The sequence below is a fragment of the Pongo abelii genome, chromosome 19, assembly GCF_028885655.2.
Source record: "Pongo abelii isolate AG06213 chromosome 19, NHGRI_mPonAbe1-v2.0_pri, whole genome shotgun sequence".
Classification (NCBI taxonomy): Eukaryota; Metazoa; Chordata; class Mammalia; order Primates; family Hominidae; genus Pongo; species Pongo abelii.
This window is the reverse complement of record NC_072004.2, coordinates 72239496-72257233: the sequence shown is the minus strand read 5'-3', so window position 1 is coordinate 72257233 and position 17738 is coordinate 72239496. Positions and strand designations below refer to the sequence as shown.

The 17738-nt window shown below is 52.6% G+C and overlaps 3 protein-coding genes across 9 annotated transcripts in view; 1 reads left to right on the top strand and 2 right to left on the bottom strand.

Moving 5' to 3' along the window:
• DNAJC7 (DnaJ heat shock protein family (Hsp40) member C7) overlaps positions 1-4937 on the top strand; it is a 40729-nt gene extending 35792 nt beyond the window's left edge. For all 3 annotated transcript variants that reach the window (NM_001132671.1, XM_009251739.4, XM_054546231.2), the window contains 2 exon segments: positions 4050-4112; positions 4603-4937. In NM_001132671.1, coding sequence (NP_001126143.1) covers positions 4050-4112; positions 4603-4640 — 101 coding nt within the window. In that variant the 3' untranslated portion in view covers positions 4641-4937.
• A 1270-nt stretch (positions 4938-6207) lies between these two features.
• On the bottom strand, positions 6208-14645 carry CNP (2',3'-cyclic nucleotide 3' phosphodiesterase). Of its 2 annotated transcripts, none has more exons than XM_054546198.2 (4): positions 13464-13719; positions 12677-13349; positions 9364-9503; positions 6208-7917 (listed from the first exon to the last, which is right to left on the bottom strand). In XM_054546198.2, exons 2-4 carry the CDS (start codon positions 13290-13292, stop codon positions 7468-7470), a joined length of 1206 nt encoding a protein of 401 aa, XP_054402173.1. In that variant the 5' UTR covers positions 13293-13349; positions 13464-13719; the 3' UTR covers positions 6208-7467.
• The window catches only part of ODAD4 (outer dynein arm docking complex subunit 4), a 42082-nt gene continuing 38899 nt past the window's right edge, over positions 14556-17738 (bottom strand). For 3 of the 4 annotated variants that reach the window (XM_024235086.3, XM_063718824.1, XM_054546408.2), the window contains one exon: positions 14556-16453. In XM_024235086.3, coding sequence (XP_024090854.2) covers positions 15963-16453 — 491 coding nt within the window. In that variant the 3' untranslated portion in view covers positions 14556-15962. The remainder of the gene's footprint in view (positions 16454-17738) is intronic. The other variant, XM_024235087.3, reaches the window with a different exon arrangement.

Sequence of the window (17738 nt, the reverse complement as noted above, 5' to 3'; positions counted from 1 at the left end):
GCCTGGCCAACATGGTGAAACCTCGTCTCTACTAAAATACAGAAATTAGCCGGGTATGGTGGTGGGCGCCTGTAATCCCAGCTACTTGGGAGGCCAAGGCATGAGAATTGCTTGCACCCGGGAGGTGGAGGTTGCAGTGAGCCAAGATTGTGCCACTGCACTCCAGCCTGGGCGACAGTCGAGCAAGACTTTGTCTCAATTAAAAAAATAAGAAAGAAAAAAGAAAAATTAGCCAGGTGTGCTGGTGCACACCTGTAATCCCAGCTACTTGAACCCGGGAGGTGGAGGTTGCAGTGAGCCAAGATGGTGCCACTGCACTCCAGCCTGGGCAACAGAGCGAGACTCCATCCCTCCCCCTCAAAAAAGCAAAGCATGGCCCCTTTGGGGATCTGCAGGGGGCTCGGTCTAGGGAAGATAAAGGGATAGGGTGCTAGAGGCAGGTGGTGGTGGAAGGCCGGCAAGTAGCTGGATCAGAGCTCAGAGGCCATAAGGGCTGTATGTGGTAAGGAATATGGGCATTTTCCTATTATCTGGAAGTTCTTTTTTACCCACTGCAAAGTGTATGCTGACATTTATGTATGTCATACATTCCTATAAACACTCACAGATTTTAATTTCCCAAAAAGACTTAGCATGATATAAAGCACACCTATTGTCAATATTGTTGCTCACTGTGGGCTGTCAGAGATAAGAGGCCCTGACCTGTGAGCTGGGCGCGGTGGCTCACACCTGTAATCCCAGCATTTTGGGAAGCCAAGGCGGGCAGATCACCTGAGCTCAGGAGTTCAAGACCACCCTGGGCAACATACAAAATACCAAAAAAATTGTACTCTCTACTAAAATACAAAAAAATTAGCTGAGCATGGTGGCGCATGCCTGTGGTCCAAGCTACTCAGGAGACTGAGGCACAAAAAACTCTTGAGCCCGGGAGGCAGAGGTTGCAGTGAGCTGAGATTGCGCCACTGTACTCCAGCTTGGGTTACAGAGTGAGACTCCATCTCAAAAATTAATTAATTCAGTCAGTCAGTCTTCACTCTAAGTTGTCTGCAAAAAAATTTGCTGGGCATGGTGGCTCACGCCTGTAATCCCATCACTTTGGGAGAACAAGGTGGGCGGACCACAAGGTCAAGAGATCGAGACCATCCTGCCCAACATGGTGAAACCCTGTCTCTATGAAAAATACAAAAACTAGCTGGGCATGGTGGCACACGCCTGTAGTCCCAGCTACTTGGGAGGCTGAGGCAGGAGAATCACTTGAACTCGGGAGGCGGAGGTTGCAATGAGCCGAGATCGCGCCACTGCACTCCAGCCTGGCGACAGAGCAAGACTCGTCTCAAAAAAAAAAGAGGACCTGACCTGTGAATGGTGCACAGACCTACCATCTCTTCCACTAAGAAAATCTATTGGGATTTTGGCTTTTGTTTTGTTTTGTTTTGTTTTTTGAGACGGAGTCTTGCTCTGTCACCCAGGCTGGAGTGCAGTGGTGCCATCTCGACTCACTGCAACCTCCGCCTCCAGGGTTCAAGTGATTCTTCTGCCTCAGCCTCCCGAGTAGCTGGGACTACAGGTGTGCGCCACCATGCCCATCTAATTTTTGTATTGTAAGTAGAGATGGGGTTTTACCATATTGGCCAGGCTGGTCTGGAACTCCTGACTTCGTGATCCGCCCACCTCGGCCTCCCAAAGGGCTGGGATTACAGGTGTGAGCCACCGCAGCCGGCCTTTTTTTTTTTTTTTTTTTAAGACTGAGCCCAGTCTGGGTGCAGTGGCGCCATCTTGGCTCACTGCAACCTCTGCCTCCAGGGTTCAAGCAATTCTGCCTCAGCCTCCTGAGTAGCTGGGATTACAGGCACCCACCCCCATGTCTAGCTAATTTTTGTATTTTTAGTAGAGAGGGTTTCACCATGTTGGCCGGGCTGGTCTTGAACTCCTGACCGCAAGTGATCTACTGGCCTTGGCCACCCAAAGTGCTGGGATTACAGGCATGAGCCACTGTGCCTGGCTTTCCACTGCCATTTATTTATTTATTTAATTTTTTTTTGTTATGTTTTTAAGACAGGGTCTTACTCTGTCACCCAGGCTGGTGTGCAATGGCGCAGTCTCAGCTCACGGCAACCTCCACCTCCCAGGTTCAAGAAATTCTGTTGCCTCAGCCTCCTGAGTAGCTGGGATTACAGGCACCTGCCGCCACACCCGGCTAAGTTTTATATTTTTAGTAGAGACGGGGTTTCACCATGTTGGCCAGGCTGGTCTCAAACTCCTGACTTCGTGTGATCCACCCATCTTGGCCTCCCAAAGTGTTGGGATGACAGGCGTGAGCCACCGCACCCAGCCGGAATTTAAAATAAGAATGATGGTACTATAAGTCCTCTCCAGTTCAGTGTGGGGGTATTTGTGTTTAATAAACGTAGGTTCACCATAATAAACATGTTCCTCTCCCTAGCAGTTAAGATCTATAAGCAGTCAAAAACTAGTGAAGAGGTTTGTTTTGTTTTGTTTTGAGACGGAGTCTCACTCTGTCACCCAGGCTGGAGTGCAGTGGTGCGATCTCTGCTCACTGCAAGCTCCGCCTCCCGGGTTCATGCCATTCTCCTGCCTTAGCCTCCCGAGTAGCTGGGACTACAGGCACCTGCCACCACGCCCGGCTAATTTTTTTTTTTTTTTTTTTTTTTTTTTTTTTAGTAGAGACGGGGTTTCACTTTGTTAGCCAGGATGATCTCGATCTCCTGACCTCGTGATCCACCCACCTTGGCCTCCCAAAGTGCTGGGATTACAGGCATGAGCCACCGCGCCCAGCAGTGAAGTTTTAAGTAGGGGCACTGTGGACCAGATTTTGGCTCTGGAAATATATTTGTGATAGGGGTGAGGAGGTTGGGGTTGGAGGGAGTAAGGAGGATGGAGATGGAAGGAAGACACAAAAGGTAGGAAAGGACTGGAGGGCACAATCAGGGAGTTAGTGGTAGACTCAGCAGGAGTTGGTTGCTATTCAGATGTGTTGGGGAGAGGGATAGGCATAGCTGACTCGGGGTCATTCACTAAGCCAGAAGCCCAGGAAGACGCACAGATGCAAGCAGAGAAACTCACTCTGGGTACGAGGTGGCTGTGGGATCACCTGGTGGGGATCAGTCCTTCTGTGAAGCTTGGGAAGTCAATCAGCGATGGGCCACCAGACATGCTGTGGCCTTGCAAAAGTGCACAGAGCCAGTCAGGCAGGAGTTGGATTTTCCAGTTCTGCTGCTTTCGCTGCCATGCAATCGTGGGCAAGTTACTTGAACTACCTACATATGTTTTGCTGAGTATTAATTGGGAATGATACTTACCCTGACAAATCATGACTAGGATTAAGTAATGTAATGTATGCAAAGTACCTAGTACTTTGCACCTAGTAGGTGTTTTTGTTGGTTGTTTGTTGTTATTGAGACAGGGTCTTGCTCTGTCACCCAGGCCGGGGTGCAGTGTTGTGATCATAGCTTACTGCAGCCTTGAACTCCTGGGCTCAAGCGATCCTCCCACCTTAGACTCCCAAAGCACTGGGATTATAGATGTCAGCCACCAAGCCCAGCTAATAAACCATAGTTTTTTTTCTAGCCTAGAGTCTACGGAGTAAAAGACATGGAATCAAATACAGTAAATCCTAGATCTTGCTCTTATATTTATTTTTGGTAACATTTAAGTGATACATTTTATCCTTTTTAGTAGCCGCTCCAGCATTATAGGGAGACAGAGTATGGGGAAAGTCTTGTGTAAGTGCAAATGGCATTCCATTTGTTGAGAAAACAGCCCAAGGAAGCAAGCTGAAGCAGAGAAAGCTTCCTTTGGGGCAGCAGTTGGAAGGAGAAGGGAACATGTCCTCGGAGTGGGATCAGGTAGCATGTTTTGCACGGGATGGGGCAGGTCTGCTCACCTGCAGTCTGAAGTGTTGGGAAAGGAGGGGAGTGAGACTCTCCAGGAAAGCTTTGGAGATTTGTTCTCAGTGTCATCAGTTCTCTTCAAACATTTCTAATTTTTCACCTTTTCTTCCCTTCCATGTTACTTGCCCTGCTCTACAGATTTTGATCCAAACAATATCTTCAAGGCATTCTTTGGCGGTCCTGGCGGCTTCAGCTTTGAAGGTAGGTGGGCCTGCTGTTCTTGGGAGTTCCCAGATCACAAGCCAACACACTCACTGCCTTTTAGGCAGCTCTTTGGGAGTCAGAGGGGCCCATGAGCGGGGGCAGCTGAATTCTCATCTAGCAGGGCATCTATCCACTCGTCTGTTGCTAAGGATGAAGACAGGAAGGTTCCCAGGCACCCCTTGCCTTGGGACCTTTAGCCACTGCATCTCTGCAGGGTCAGGGAGGCATCTCTGACTGCCTAGTACCAAGGCTTCTCTGCAAGAGCAAAGGTACTATATAGATAATGCTGAGGTCAGAAGCTACCCATGTATAATATAGTCACGTGCTCCCTCTTGTACCCAAAAACAGCCTGAGCTGTTTGATACCCATAGAGTTTCTCTCTGTGTTTGAGTTAGAAGCAGCCCTTGAAGACTTTTCCATAATCAGAGCAAAGTGATCTTCCCTAGAAAATCCATAGCCAACTACCAACCCCTCTTTTCTCTTTCAGCATCTGGTCCAGGGAATTTCTTTTTTCAATTTGGCTAATGAAGGGCAACCACCCAGAACCCAGAAAATGCAGATTCACTCAGTTTAATCTTGAATGTGGAAACAGTTCACCTCCTCCCTTCATCACGTCTCCGTGTATTTAGAGCAGTTTCGTTTTCTCAGTTGGATGCCCTGTGTCTCTGTGAGTGGGGTGGAGCAAAGGGAACCAATGCCGAAGACCGCGGGCAGGGGAGGGAGGCGGGGGTGGACAGGGAGGCAGCTTGTGAATTTTTGTTTTACTGTTTAACTTTATTAAAAAAGAAAAAAAAAAGAAGAGAATAAAATGTTTTGACCCTTTCTGGCCCTTTGCTCTGGCATCTGCTTTGTCTCCAGAGTCTGTGAGCCAGAGCTGAGCCCGACCTGGACTTGGGGTGCAGCAAGCTGCCACATGCGGGCTGTGGGCACCGAGCCTAGTGGCAGGTGGGGCACTCTGCCTCTCCCAGACCTGTCCAGCATGTGAGTGCTAGGCAGGCCCCGGCTGTGCCTCTGGGCCCAGCCTAACATCAGTCACGAAGAAGCGAGTTCAGAAAGCATGCTCACTTTACGGTGGGGCCCCAGAAATCACTAGAAGCTGTGTGTGTCCAAAGCTCAGGTGGGTACTAAAAGCTGTGTGCGTCCAAAGCTCAGGTGGGTACTGACCTAGACAGGGCAATTTACTTACAAAGACTCTCACAGTTCCTGTTGCAGTGTGGGTTCGAGGGAGATGGTAGACAGAGATAAAACCCTGCCTCCTGACCCCCAGACCCATTTGAGGTGGGACAGGTGGCACCAGAGCTCTGGTCTGGCCACTCACTATTTTTAGCAAAAGCCCCTGGCCTTCTCTGCTCCCTTTCTGCATGCAGGAGACACACTGCTCACGGATGCGGCGGCACACACCATGCTGTCCTGTCAAGCGTGGTGTTCAAGGTGAGTAGCCTTCCCAGGAGCTCCAGGCAGAGACTTGAAGCTCTAGCTGAAGTTCAGAGATGGCCAGGGACAGGCCTTGACCTAGAAAGGTAACTTAGGATTTCTCTTCATCTGAGCTCCTGCCCCTTTCTTTCAAGTCTTCCCCAGCTGGTGCCTTAGCCATGGTGGAATGATGCCTGAGTCAGGTCTTGGAAGTTCCCCATGTGGCTGACTAGGCCTCTGATGGCCTGGAAGGGACTCAAATGTTAGGTCTTCCCTGGTGCTTGAAGTTGCAGTGACCTGCATGTGGCCTTCCCTAGAGAACTGGGAGAAACCCATACCAGGAGCTTCAGGTCCTACTGAGCTCTTTCTGCTCCAGTGGGCTGGGGACACCTGTGGGCTTGGTGCCCTGGTTAATGGGGGATGAGAGGCTTTTGTGCTCCACATCCCTCGTACCCAGCCAACCCCCACCTTCTGTATGAGTCTGAGGCCAGCCTCTGCTTTCTGCCTCCTCATGAAAGCCAACACTGTTCAGCTGCCCAACCTCACCACAGCTGTGCCCGGCCAGCAGAGGGGAGACAGGACCGATGGCCCCAAGCTGTGGGACAAAGCCAGTCCTAATACACCCAGCCCTAGGGAAGACTGAGCTGGGCACAGAAGGGTAAGAGAGACTGCACACAGCTAGGATTAACATGATTTATTTCATTATCAGTCTTACAAGTTGCTGAGGTTGGGCAAAGCCAGGATAGTAACTTAAATCCAAAGCACTTTTGTTGAGTGACAACCCGATTAGCAAGGCCCTGTTACTGAACAGAGGGCAGTGGAGGGCACCCCAGGAACCACAGCACACAGACCAGTGTTAGAAACCCCTTCCCAGAAGCAACCGGTGGGACTTGGCCCTTACCAGCCAGGGGTCTACTCCGTTGGCTCTTGGTGCCCACCAGCCCCCGTTAGAGGAGGCCCAGAGGCCTCCAGAGGCACCATGGAGGCAAGATGGGCTGGGTAGAGAGCAGGACTGGAGCTTCCTCACCAGGGTGCTGCCTCTGGCCCCGATCTCCCCATCCACACAGCGGAGCCACGCCACTGGAAAGGACGGCCAGTCCAGCCCCTTCCTGGAGTGAGGCCCCCAGCCAGCGGGAATGTGGCGGCTGCTTAACTGTTCTGCTTTCTTCCCTAGTTATCAAACTGTTACCTAGTTATGGTGTGAAGGGGAGGGGGCAGGGACTTAGGACCAAAGGTGGGAGGTAAGCTCCTTTTTCTACCCTGGTAAATAGCCCCAGCCTTCTTGGGGCTACACTGATTAAGAAATGGGATCACTCAGGAGGATTGCTTGAGCCCAGGAGTTCGAGGCTGCAGTGAGCCATGATCGCACCACTGCACTCCAGCTTGGGAAATAATAGCAGGACCCTGTCTCTAAAAACAAAGAAAGAAAAAAGACAAGGAGATGGAATCAAAGCCCAGAGATCCTCCCCTTCTCAGAGCCACCACTAGTTCTCTGTGACCATGGAAAACTACCCCCAGCCCCACTGCCTTTTGCCTCCGGTCAGTGGGTTTTGTGGGGCTCTGAGGTGTCTCCTCACTCACCCAGCTCTGGGCAGAGCGGCTGGGCTGGGCTGGGGCTGAGCTAACCAGAACCTGGAAGTAGGGCTCGGGGTTCTGGCTGTGGCCCCATGCCTGGCTTGGCCCAGCCTCGTTAGCTTTGGTCCAGGTTCCTGAATGGTGCCTCCCTGCCCACCTTGAGTTGGGAGTGTGAGCATTAGAGGGGAAGAGGGCGGACAGGAAGGGAGGGTCAGTTATTTTACAAGTTTTTAAAAAGTTACAGGTAGGTTAACTTTGAGTAAAAAAAAAAAAAAAAAAAAAAAAGTCACAAAACAAGGATCAAGCAGAGGGCACGTTTCCCTCTCCCCTTCCCTTCTAGGGGCATACGTGGTGGTGAGAACACTCATATGATGGTGCAGGACTGCAAGGCGCCCCCCTTCCGGCTGCCTTGCGTGGGCACGGGTTTGCCTTTCCCGTAGTACCCCGTGAAGATGGCCCTGACCTCCATGTTCTTGGCCAGGGTCAGCATCCAGCGCCCATTGCCCAAGGAATAGAGCTTGCCCCGGCTTAGCTCGCCCACCTCCTCGCCTCGGCTGCCTCCCTTCTCCTGCCGCAGAATCTCTAAGAGGTCAAGGCCCGTCTGCACGGCCTCTACGTCAGCTGCGCAGCCGAGGGTGATGTGGGCGCGGCTCCCCCGCGGCAGGTTGTCAGTGGGTGACAGCTTGTCCACATCACTCGGCCACAACTGCAGTTGCTGCTCGCTTAACTCCACCCGGGCCCCAGTCGTCTTGGGTGTCACAAAGAGGGCAGAGATGGTCAGTGTGAAGGCCTTGGAGTAAGATTTCTTTAACACCTGGGGAGAGTGAGAAAGAGGGGCCCAAGCTAGAGATGGTGGGCTCTTGAGGAACAGCTGACCCAGGGAGGGTCCCTCCTGGAGGAGAGAAGGGGAAGTCTAACAGAAGTGAGCACAGCTGAGCAGGGGTCGGGTATAGGCCCAGCATCCACTAACAACTGCAGCACGGCACCTTCCACAGGCGCTCCAGGCTCAAGTGAGAAATGCGAAGGCACTCAGACAGGGCCACACGGGGAGAGCCGGACTTCCTGAGGGAGCCCAGCTCCCTGCACACTCGCTTCCAGCCTCAGCAGGCTGGCTGACCTCTCGGTGCCTTGGCTTCGTCACCCGTAAAACAGGGAGAACCAGAGCCTACCTCAGAGTTAATGTGGTTATGGGAGTGACTAGGTAAAGAGCCCACAAGGGTGTCCGCACACACAACAGCTGCTACTGTTGGCACCGCTCAGCTTCCCCTGGGACCCAGGCAGCACCCTGGAGGGCAGGGTGAGGTCAGACTGAGGTCAGACTTGCCCTTGATGGAAACCTGCTCTTACACTTTGGTTCCCATCTGATGATATGTCTGCTTCTATCTGCTTCTTTGAGACAGCCCATCCCATCTCAGCATAAATGCTTTTCTATTTTTGCTCACGATCCCTTGTCCCAACAGTGTCTGGCATGAAATGGGTAGTTAATAAATGCTAAATGAAGGCATGGTTAGGGATGGTAGCTCAGGTGTTACATATTCATTCCACTATGCTAGGGTGCTGGAACCACAGGGGTCAACGAAACTTAAAAACTCGCCCTCAGGGGAGCTTCCATTTGGGAGGACACTCTAGTGAACAAACAAACGATTGTGCTAACCTAGGCAGAGAAGTGGGAGAGTGGGCTTGGGGTGGACACTTGGAAGTTGGAGACTGTGTGGATCTGGGCGACATGCCTGGCATTCAGGGATCACTGTCAGTGGCTGTGGGTGTAAGGTGCCAGCTGTGTGGTGCAGAAAGGTCTTGTACCCATTAGCCAATAAGCTTCACTATCGTATGAAACTCCCTCACTCTGGGGCCAGGCCAGACCTCAGACCTGGGGACAGGGACGGGGACCTCAGTGCACCAGGCTCCCTGGGGGCGAGGGACTCCTAGTCTTTGGAAGGCAAAACAGGCTCAGAGAGGCCAGAGCAGGAGCCCACTGTGGACCAACATTCTCCATGAATCTGCAGAAGGTGAAGGTGCTTGGGGACAGGCGAATGCACAGGCTGGCGGTACTGCCAGGGCAGGCTCCTTAGAACCTGCGGCTGAGGTCTATGCAGCTATACCTGGGGACAGGGGAGCTAGGAGGAGGAGATGCCATTTTTCTTGAGCTGCCATCTGGTTTTTGGTCCCTGCCTGGCACTGGTACCTATCTCCAGAAGATGCTGCAGCCCCTTTTCCCCCAACCTCCCACCTCCCCCATGTGTCCCTGGGGAAGACTCACATCTTGTTGAGCGTATTCCTCTGCCCCGGGAGCCTTCCCGTAGTCACAAAACTTGGTTGTGCAATGCAGCACGCCTGGGGGTCTCTTTCCAAAGTAGGTGACCAAGTCCATCTTCTCCCTGGGCTCATCCCCAGGGATGACTGCCAGGAGAAAAAGGGTGCAGTCAGGGCAGGGGAGCAGGGGCATACCAACACCCACCACCAGGACCACAGAGGCCCAGCACAAAACACTCGGACACTAAGCATCACCTCTTCAGCAACCCACTACAGCTCATTCATTGGTTAGTTGGTCAAACTAATGGCAACTTTAGAGCAATAAAAAGTTAAAATTCTCAGGCCAGGTGCGGTGGTTCACACCTGTAATCCCAGCACTTTGGGAGGCCAAGGTGGGTGGATCACAAGGTCAGGGATTCAAGACCAGCCTGGCCAAGATGGTGAAACCCCGTCTCTACTAAAAATACAAAGAAATTAGCCAGACATGGTGGCGGGCGCCTGTGATCCCAGCTACTTGGGAGGCTGAGGTAGAGAATTGCTTGAACCCAGGAGGCAGAGGATACAGCGAGCCGAGATAGCACCACTGCACTCCAGCCTAGGTAACAGAGCGAGACTCCATCTCAAAAAAAAAAAAAAAGTTAAAATTCTCTGGCTTTATGTTGTATAGATCTTTCCATCTCTTCTCCAAACTCTAAGGCATTTGTAACAGAGGCAGGCAGTACAGGCCAAGGGAATCTAAGATTTACTAGCACCACGTCTCAAAGGGGAAGCAAGTCATGGGAAGTGGGGTGGAAAGAAAACAGAGGGCTGGGAACAATGGGGTACGGTGGAAACAGCCAGAACACAGTGAATATCTCAGCTCTGCCGCGTACCAGCCATTGGCCTGGGGCAAGTGACCAATCCTATCTATCAATCCAGCACAATAGTTAGGGTGACCATACACCCCAGTGTTCCTAGGACCACCAGGGAACTATCAGTAGTGCCCCATTTCACTCGGGCCCATCTGGACAAGCAGTCACAACGTCACCATCAGTTTAATACACACCTTGCAGGCTGGTTTGGGGGATGAGAGCCTATGGGGGGCCTCCTGGTACAGGAAGGGTCTTGGGCTATAATGGGGTGACATTATGGGGCTGGAAGACACAAAGAGGAGTGGAATATCTGTGATTTTGATTTCAGACTCCACACCTGTGGCTGTCTTTGGAGTCACTCGCTTTTTCCTGTTACATTCTGAATTGAGTCCCCGTGAGGATGTCTCCCCCTCCACAGGGGAGGAAGGCCTCTCCTGAGAGCAGCCTTGCTGGCCCATTACATTTCTCCTGCTGTAACCCTGGACAGAAAAAGATTCCAGTTTTCCTTTACAAATAAAATAGGGCTGGGCATCATGGCTTGCGCCTGTAATCCCGGCAACTTGGGAGGCCGAGGCGGGTGGATCACTTGAGGTCAGGCATTTGAGACCAGCCTGGCCAACATGGTGAAACCCTGCCTCTACTAAAAATTTATAAATTAGCCAGGCATGGTGGCGAGTGCCTGTAATCCCAGCTACTTGGGTGGCTGAGGCAGAATTGCTTGAACCCGGGAGATGGAGGTTGCAGTAAGCCGAATTGCGCCACTGCACTCCAGCCTGGGCGACAGAGCAAGACTCCGTCTCAAAAAAAAAAAAAAAAAAAAAGATCTGGCAATCATCCTGTCAAACTTGATTCCTCATATCTTGGGCCAAGGGCCCCTCCTTTCTTTTGTGCTACCGACCAGCCTGGTCAAGATGGTGAAACCCTGTTTCTACTAAAAATACAAAAAAAAAAAAAAAAAAAAAATTAGCCGGACATGGTGGCAGGCACCTGTATTCCCAGCTACTTGGGAAGCTGAGGCAGATAATTGCTTGAACCCAGGAGGCGGAGGTTGCAGTGAGCCGAGATCATGCCACTGCACTCCAGCCTGGGTGACAAAGCAAGACTCCGTCTCATAAATAAATATTAAAAGTAACTTTGAGCAGTAGTCACTCCAGGGCAGAGCCACCAGCTCACAGGTACAGGGCTTGCTCCTGGCTAATGTCACTGCAAGCACCACAGTTCACTGCAGAGTTCAAGTTTAGGAGCTGAGAAAAAGCTCTCTGAGAACCCATACAGGCACAAATTCCCTGCTTCTGTGCAACATACACAATGTCAACAAACCGGAGTGGGGCTATTTCAGGTATGAAGATCATCTAAAATTGGGGGTGGCTGGGTGCAGTGGCTCATGCCTGTAATCCCAGCACTTTGGGAGGCCGAGGCAAGCGGATCACCTGAGGTCAGGAGTTCGATACCAGCCTGGCCAACATTGTGAAACCCCATCTCTACTAAAAATACAAAAATTAGCTGGACGTGGTGGTGCACACCTGTAGTCCTCGCTACTCGGGAGGCTGAGGCAGGAGAATTGCTTGAATCGGGGAGGCAGAGGTTGCAGTGAGCTGAGATAGCGCCACTGCACTCCAGCCTGGGCAACAGAGGGAGACTCCGTGTCACAATAAATAAATAAATAAAATTGGGGGCAACCAGAAATGGCCTAAAGGCATATAGATGGATTAGTGGGTGACACTTCTCCAACAGGTCACTCCAGGAGAGCCACCAGGACCCTTCTTTATCCCAAACCTATCACTGGAGCAAAAAGCCCATGCCAAGAGAGAACCCTGCTAGAGTGGCCAGAGTCCAGGGTTCCAGCCCGTAAACCCCACATCCCTCCTGGGTCCATGTTTTTCCATCTGAAAACGGGGGTTTTGGCCTAAGTGTGAGATTCGTGTCCTCTGGAGCTGTAAGATGCCACAAACCCATGAGTAAATCGAGTAGTCCGAGGCCTCAGAACCATCCCCAGTGAAGCCACAATAGTCCTAGTTTTAATTTTTTTGCAGCTTACAATTTCATGTCATTATTATTATTATTTTTTGGAACATGATTCTGCTGCTAAAAATGCGTTGGAAAACACTGGGCTTGATTCCCCCTCTAAGGGTACATTAGAAAACATATTTCCTGTTACTACAGTAATTTGTTTTTCCCACCTCCAAGAGAGGGGACAGTGGTCTACATTCAGGCTGGGAAAAGGCTGTCGGAGAGAAGAGGGCTAGAAGGAAAGGTGTGGTGGGAGGAAAGGCGCTCTGGGAAGCCCCCGTGTTCCCGATGTGCTGCCAACTCCCCAAGGCTACCACTGGGACGCACCGCTTGCCCCTGCCCCCGCTGAGGTGAGCCTCTCTCTGCCTCCTGCTGCTTCGTGCCCCATCCTTTGAGTACAATGATGGTCCTGTGCCCAGCAAGGTGGGCTTATGAATAAGGCCCCACCCTGCCACCTACATTGTCGCAGCTCCTTCTTGAAGGCCTTGTGGTTCCCCAGCTCTTCCAGGAAGACCTGGCCGGCTTTGCGGAGGGTCTCAGAGCTCTTCTTGGTCAGGAACCAGCCGAAGTAGAGCGGCAGGAAGTCCTTCTCCAGCCCAGGCTTCAGCTTCTTCAGGTCATCAGCCGACAGCTGCCACTGGTTCTTCTCCTTGAGCTGGGCACAGTCCAGCCGCCATGCCGTCTTGGGCTCCACCAGCACCACCTGGTACTGATACTGGTCGGCCATTTCAAAGAGCTGCTCCAGCCGTTCCCGTTCGTGGTTGGTGTCATCAAGCACAAGAATTCTGATGTCCCGGCGGCGGCAGTAGGCAGCCAGGTCCTCATCGAGCCGCTTGTACTCCTCGGAGAAGGCTCCTCGAGCGCCGGGGGTGATCTTGTAAGCGTCAGCTGACACCATCTTGGTGCCATCACGGTACTTGTCCACGATGACCCGTGCCAGCGTGGACTTGCCGCTTCCTGGCAGGCCGCGCAAGATGAAGAGAGTCTTGCACTCTTGCAGCGTGGCCACTGTGTCCTCATCCTGAAGGAAGGGAAACTGCAGCTCAGGCTTGTCCTTGGTCCCTGAGGATGACATCTTGCGGAAGAAGATCTTGGGCAGGAATGTGTGGCTTTTTCGGGAGAAGCCTCTGTTCTGTGTAAAGAGGGGAAGAGATGTCAGCCCAGGTCATTCGCGGGCTCCCCGCCGGCCTTACCCCTACTCCCTACACTGGTTGTGGGTGCCTTCCCAAGCGGGGCAGTGCTGAACCTTCTGTCCCTTTCGGTCCGGGAGCACCTTTCCGCTTCTGGTCGTGGAGGAGGATGAGGGAAGCTTGTCTGAAGCTCTCCTAAGCGTGCGCTTTCCCCATTGCTGCCACCTCGGAAAGGGAAACGTGCTGGAGGCATGCAGGGCGCGCCAGGAGCCTGCGGTTCTGGGACTGGCCTCACTCTTATATGCTTGGCACCTAGTAAGGACGTCCTCTTTGGAGGTGGGGGTCTCTGTGTCTGGGCCAAGCCACAGCTGCCAAGGCTGAGTGCACAGAGAAGGGTGGGGAGTAGAGAAGGGTGGGGAGTGGAGAAGGGTTACCCCAAGACTGCCTCCCTTCCCCCAACAATGGCCGCAACAGATAATACTCTCTTGTCTGGCATGCGGGGACAATGGTCCCACAGAAGGGCTGGTGGGGGGCAGGGCAGGAGAGCACTGGACAAAGGCCCTCTTTCACCGAGACTGCCACCTCCTCTTCTACCCTCTCCCGGCCCCCACAAAGTCGTGGTCTTTGTGCCTGTCCAGAACAGGGCAGCACAGGGCACCTGCAATTAGGATCCAGCTCTACCCGCCGCTGTGCTGTGTGTAAGAAGCGCCTTTCGGAGCCACTTGTTTTCCTATCTTCTAGAAGCCACAAGGGACGGCAGCTTTTACCGTAAAGGGTCCCCTCCTCTGAACTGGCTCCACCTCCCGCGCGCACCCGGGCGCGGGGCAGCGGTTCCGCGTGATGAGACTGGGCCCGGGGAGGGGGCGCCGAAACTGCTGCCCTAGCGCGGGCCTGCGTGGGGTCGGGAGCAGCTCCCGGGCTCCCGGCCCAGGCCCACCCTCCAGCTGGGGCTCCCAGGGGCGCAGCAGCTTCTGCGATCCCGAGTCCTCTCCTGAGAAACGCCACCGTTTCCCTCTCCAGCGGCCTCTCCAGCACCCCGAAACCCCCCCGCTTCTCCCAGACCTCAGGGCTGCCCTGAGTACCAAGAAAACTGGAAGTCGAACCCGGAGCCCCGGGTCCTCGTTTGCAAGACGCTTCCTCCCGAGGGGCCCCGACACTCGTTTCCCGCCCCGGTGCTACCCCGTGCCCGGCCCCGCCCGGCCTCTCACCATGATGAGGAGGGGCGCCGCCGTCGCCGCCTCTGCCGGCACCAGCGCTCCGGGGCCGCCCGCCTGCGCGGAGGGACACGGGAGTTCAGCGGTCGCACAACCCGAGCTCGGCCGCTTTACATAGCCCGGGGGCGGAGCGGGCACCCGGGCGGGCTGGGGGCGGGCCCTGTCCTCTGCGCGCAGGCGCCGCGAACCAAAACCCGAAACTCTCGCCGCGCGCGGGAACCCCGGCCCGGCCCCGCCCCCTGCGCGCGCCCGCTCCCCTCGCGCACCCACCCGCTACTCCTGCGAGCTGAGCGGCCGCTAGCCTTTTCTACGTGTTGAGGGGTCACTCAGTCACCCTCCCCGGTGCCGTGGATTAGCAGGAAGTGAGTGAGGCAGGGTCGTGCAAAGTCGGATCCTGTCTTTAATTTTTGATATTTTATTCATCGTGGACTTTGCATTGATTAAAAACTTTTTTTTTTTTTTTTACCACATTGGATTAAAATATTATCATGCAATTTGCTGGCATTCCGGTACTCTGCATCTGAAATGCTTCACTGGCCTCATTCGTCCAGGCCCAGTGCCAGGCGAAAGTCAGTCTCAGCCCCGACCTTTTTTCCTTCTAGGAGCTGTGGAGACAGACCAGGATGGCAATGGCCAAAGGGACAGATGAGTAACGGAGTGAAATCCTAACATCCTCTGAGGCCAGATGCTCAGCTGCCACCTCCTCTGTGAAACCACTGAGAGCTCCGTTGGATTTTTGAGTTTCCTGTCCAAGTGCTGTGCTAAGCACTCAGTCCTTGCAGCAACTCCTGAGGCAGGTATCCCATTGTTCAGAGGAGAAGCTAGCTTGGAGAGCCCGATTTACCTGATTGTGCCACCCAGAGGTGTCAGAGGCGGAGTCTGTCTGCCCTCCCGACTCCCAGGCCACTCCCCTATCTTTGGCCTCACTCCCAGCATTCGCTTGGTTCTGGCTTGCGGCATTCTCCTACCTGTGATAGCTGGGGCCGCCCCACCATTGTTCCATCCATAAAGCCTCCCCGCTGTCCTGCGCACTGGAGGGACTCAGTCAGTCACCAGTGTGTGGGAAGCACCTGTCCTCCCAGGCCTTCCCCTCTCCTCCCTGTGACTTCTTGTTCCCTGAGGCGCCCGTATCTTCACCCTCCTGAAACCCTTTCTTCTCGGCACCTTTCTCATTTCTTCCACGATGCTCTTCCAAGAATGGGCAGGGGTGAAGGCAAAGTGACAGACTCAGGGTTTGCAAGAGTGAAAGACACCTATTTAATGGCAAAATAGTGATGGAAAGCAGCAGAAGTAAAACCCTCATTTTTCCTAGAACAGATAAATCGCTTGAAAATCCAGTTTAATAAGATCCCATGATCCCTCTGAACACCAGCTTCCTGATCCTCATCTCTACCCACGGCTTCATTCATACTCCTTTTCCATCTCATTTCCTGTTTTTTTCATTTCTCCTATTTCTCCAAATTGTGTTTTTCCCAGTTCTTCTGGCTCTCTTCTGCTCACTTCTGAAAGTTTCTTTAGTTCTTCTGGTTCCTGTCTGCTGAATTCTCCTGAGAGTCTTTGGTCTAATTTTTCTGAAGGCCTTCTATAAATTTCTCTTGACTCTTTTCTGCCAGCTTCTAGTAGCTTCCCGCCTGTTTCTCCTGATCTTGTGCCTAATTCTCCTGACAGGCCCTTGGCAACTGCTCCCAAATCGCTTCTGGCTTTTCCTGCTTCCACACTCTGCTTTCCGCTTGCTGTGCTCTGCAGAGCTTCCCCAAAAGCCTCATCGTCCTCATCTGTCTCTTTCTCATCCTCAATATGGTCCCACTGCTTCACCACCTTCTCGGGCTCATCTTTCACTCTCCTCATGTCCTTCTCTCTTGTTATTATTCTATCTTCATACAGTGAAGTTTCTGAAAAATAAGAGAAAAGCGGGAAGAAAGATAAAAGTTTGTTCATGTCAGGCCAGGTGCGGTGCCTCACGCCTATAATCTCAGCACTTTGGGAGGCTGAGGCAGGCAGATCCCTTGAGGCCAGGAGTTCCAGACCAGCCTGGGTGACACAGTGAGACCCTGTCTGTACTAAAAATACAAAAATTAGCCAGGCGTGGTGGTTGGCGCCTGTAGTCCCAGCTACCTGGAGGCTGAGGCAGAAGAATTGCTTGAGCCCAGGAGGTTGGGGCTGCGATGAGCCAAAATCAAGCCACTGCACTCCAGCCTGGGTGACAGAGCAAGACCTGTCTCCAAAAAAAGAAAGAAAAAAAAAAAAGAAACTGTTCATCTCTGTGGAGGCTTGTGCTTTTGAGAGGCAGATGAGAGAAAGGCCCTGAGAATGACTGTTTTTGCCAGCTTTTTAAATTGGTGTTGACAGCACACCTTTCCAAAAGCAGAGAAAGGGAACCATCATTGAGCCCAGCTCCGTCCTGCACATCATGTGAGGGCTGTATAGCTTATCCGATCCAGACATCACGAAAATGCACACTGCAGTTGATTTGAGTTTGCAGTCAAGGGACCTAAGACCAATAGAAAAGAAATCACACAGCCAGGCGGCATGGTTCACGCCTGTAATCCCAGCACTTTGGGAGGCCAAGGCAGGTGGATCACCTGAGGTCAGGAGTTTGAGACCAGCCTGGCCAACAAGGTGAAACCCGTCTCTACTAAAAATACAAAAATAAGCTGGGCATGGTGGCAGACACCCGTAATCCCAGCTACTTGGGAGGCTGAGGCAGGAGAATCGCTTGAACCCAGGAGGCGGAGGTTGCAGTGAGCCAAGATTGTGCCATTGTACTCCAGCCTGGGCAACAAGAGCAAAACTCCATCTCAAAAAAAAAAAAAAAAAAAAATTAGCCGGGAGTGGTGGCACAAGCCTGTAGTCCCAGCTACTCAGGAGGCTGAGGCAGGAGAATCACTTGAACCTAGGAGGCAGAGGTTGTAGTGAGCCGACATCGCGCCACTGCACTCCCGACTGGGTAACAGAGGGAGACTCCATTTCAAGAAAAAAAAAAAAAGGCACAGCAGCTCATGCCTGTAATCCCAGCACTTTGGGAGGCTAAGATGGAGGTTGCAGTGAGCCAAGATTGCACCACTGCACTCCAGCCTGGATGACAGAACAAGACTCCGTTTCAAAAAAAAAAAAAAGAAAGAAAAGAAATCACACAATAGTCACACTGCAAGTGTGCAAGTGAGACAGAATTTGAAC

What these genes read in the sequence shown, in the direction of transcription:
- CNP (XM_054546198.2), bottom strand. Translation starts at nt 13,292, where the DNA reads ATGTCATCCTCAGGGACCAAGGACAAGCCTGAGCTGCAGTTTCCCTTC. An exon ending in CAAGAAGGAGCTGCGACAAT is followed by an intron (nt 9,504 to 12,676) that starts GTAGGTGGCAGG and finishes TTCTCCTGGCAG; the next exon opens with TCATCCCTGGGGATGAGCCC. An exon ending in AGGAATACGCTCAACAAGAT is followed by an intron (nt 7,918 to 9,363) that starts GTGAGTCTTCCC and finishes CACTCTCCCCAG; the next exon opens with GTGTTAAAGAAATCTTACTC.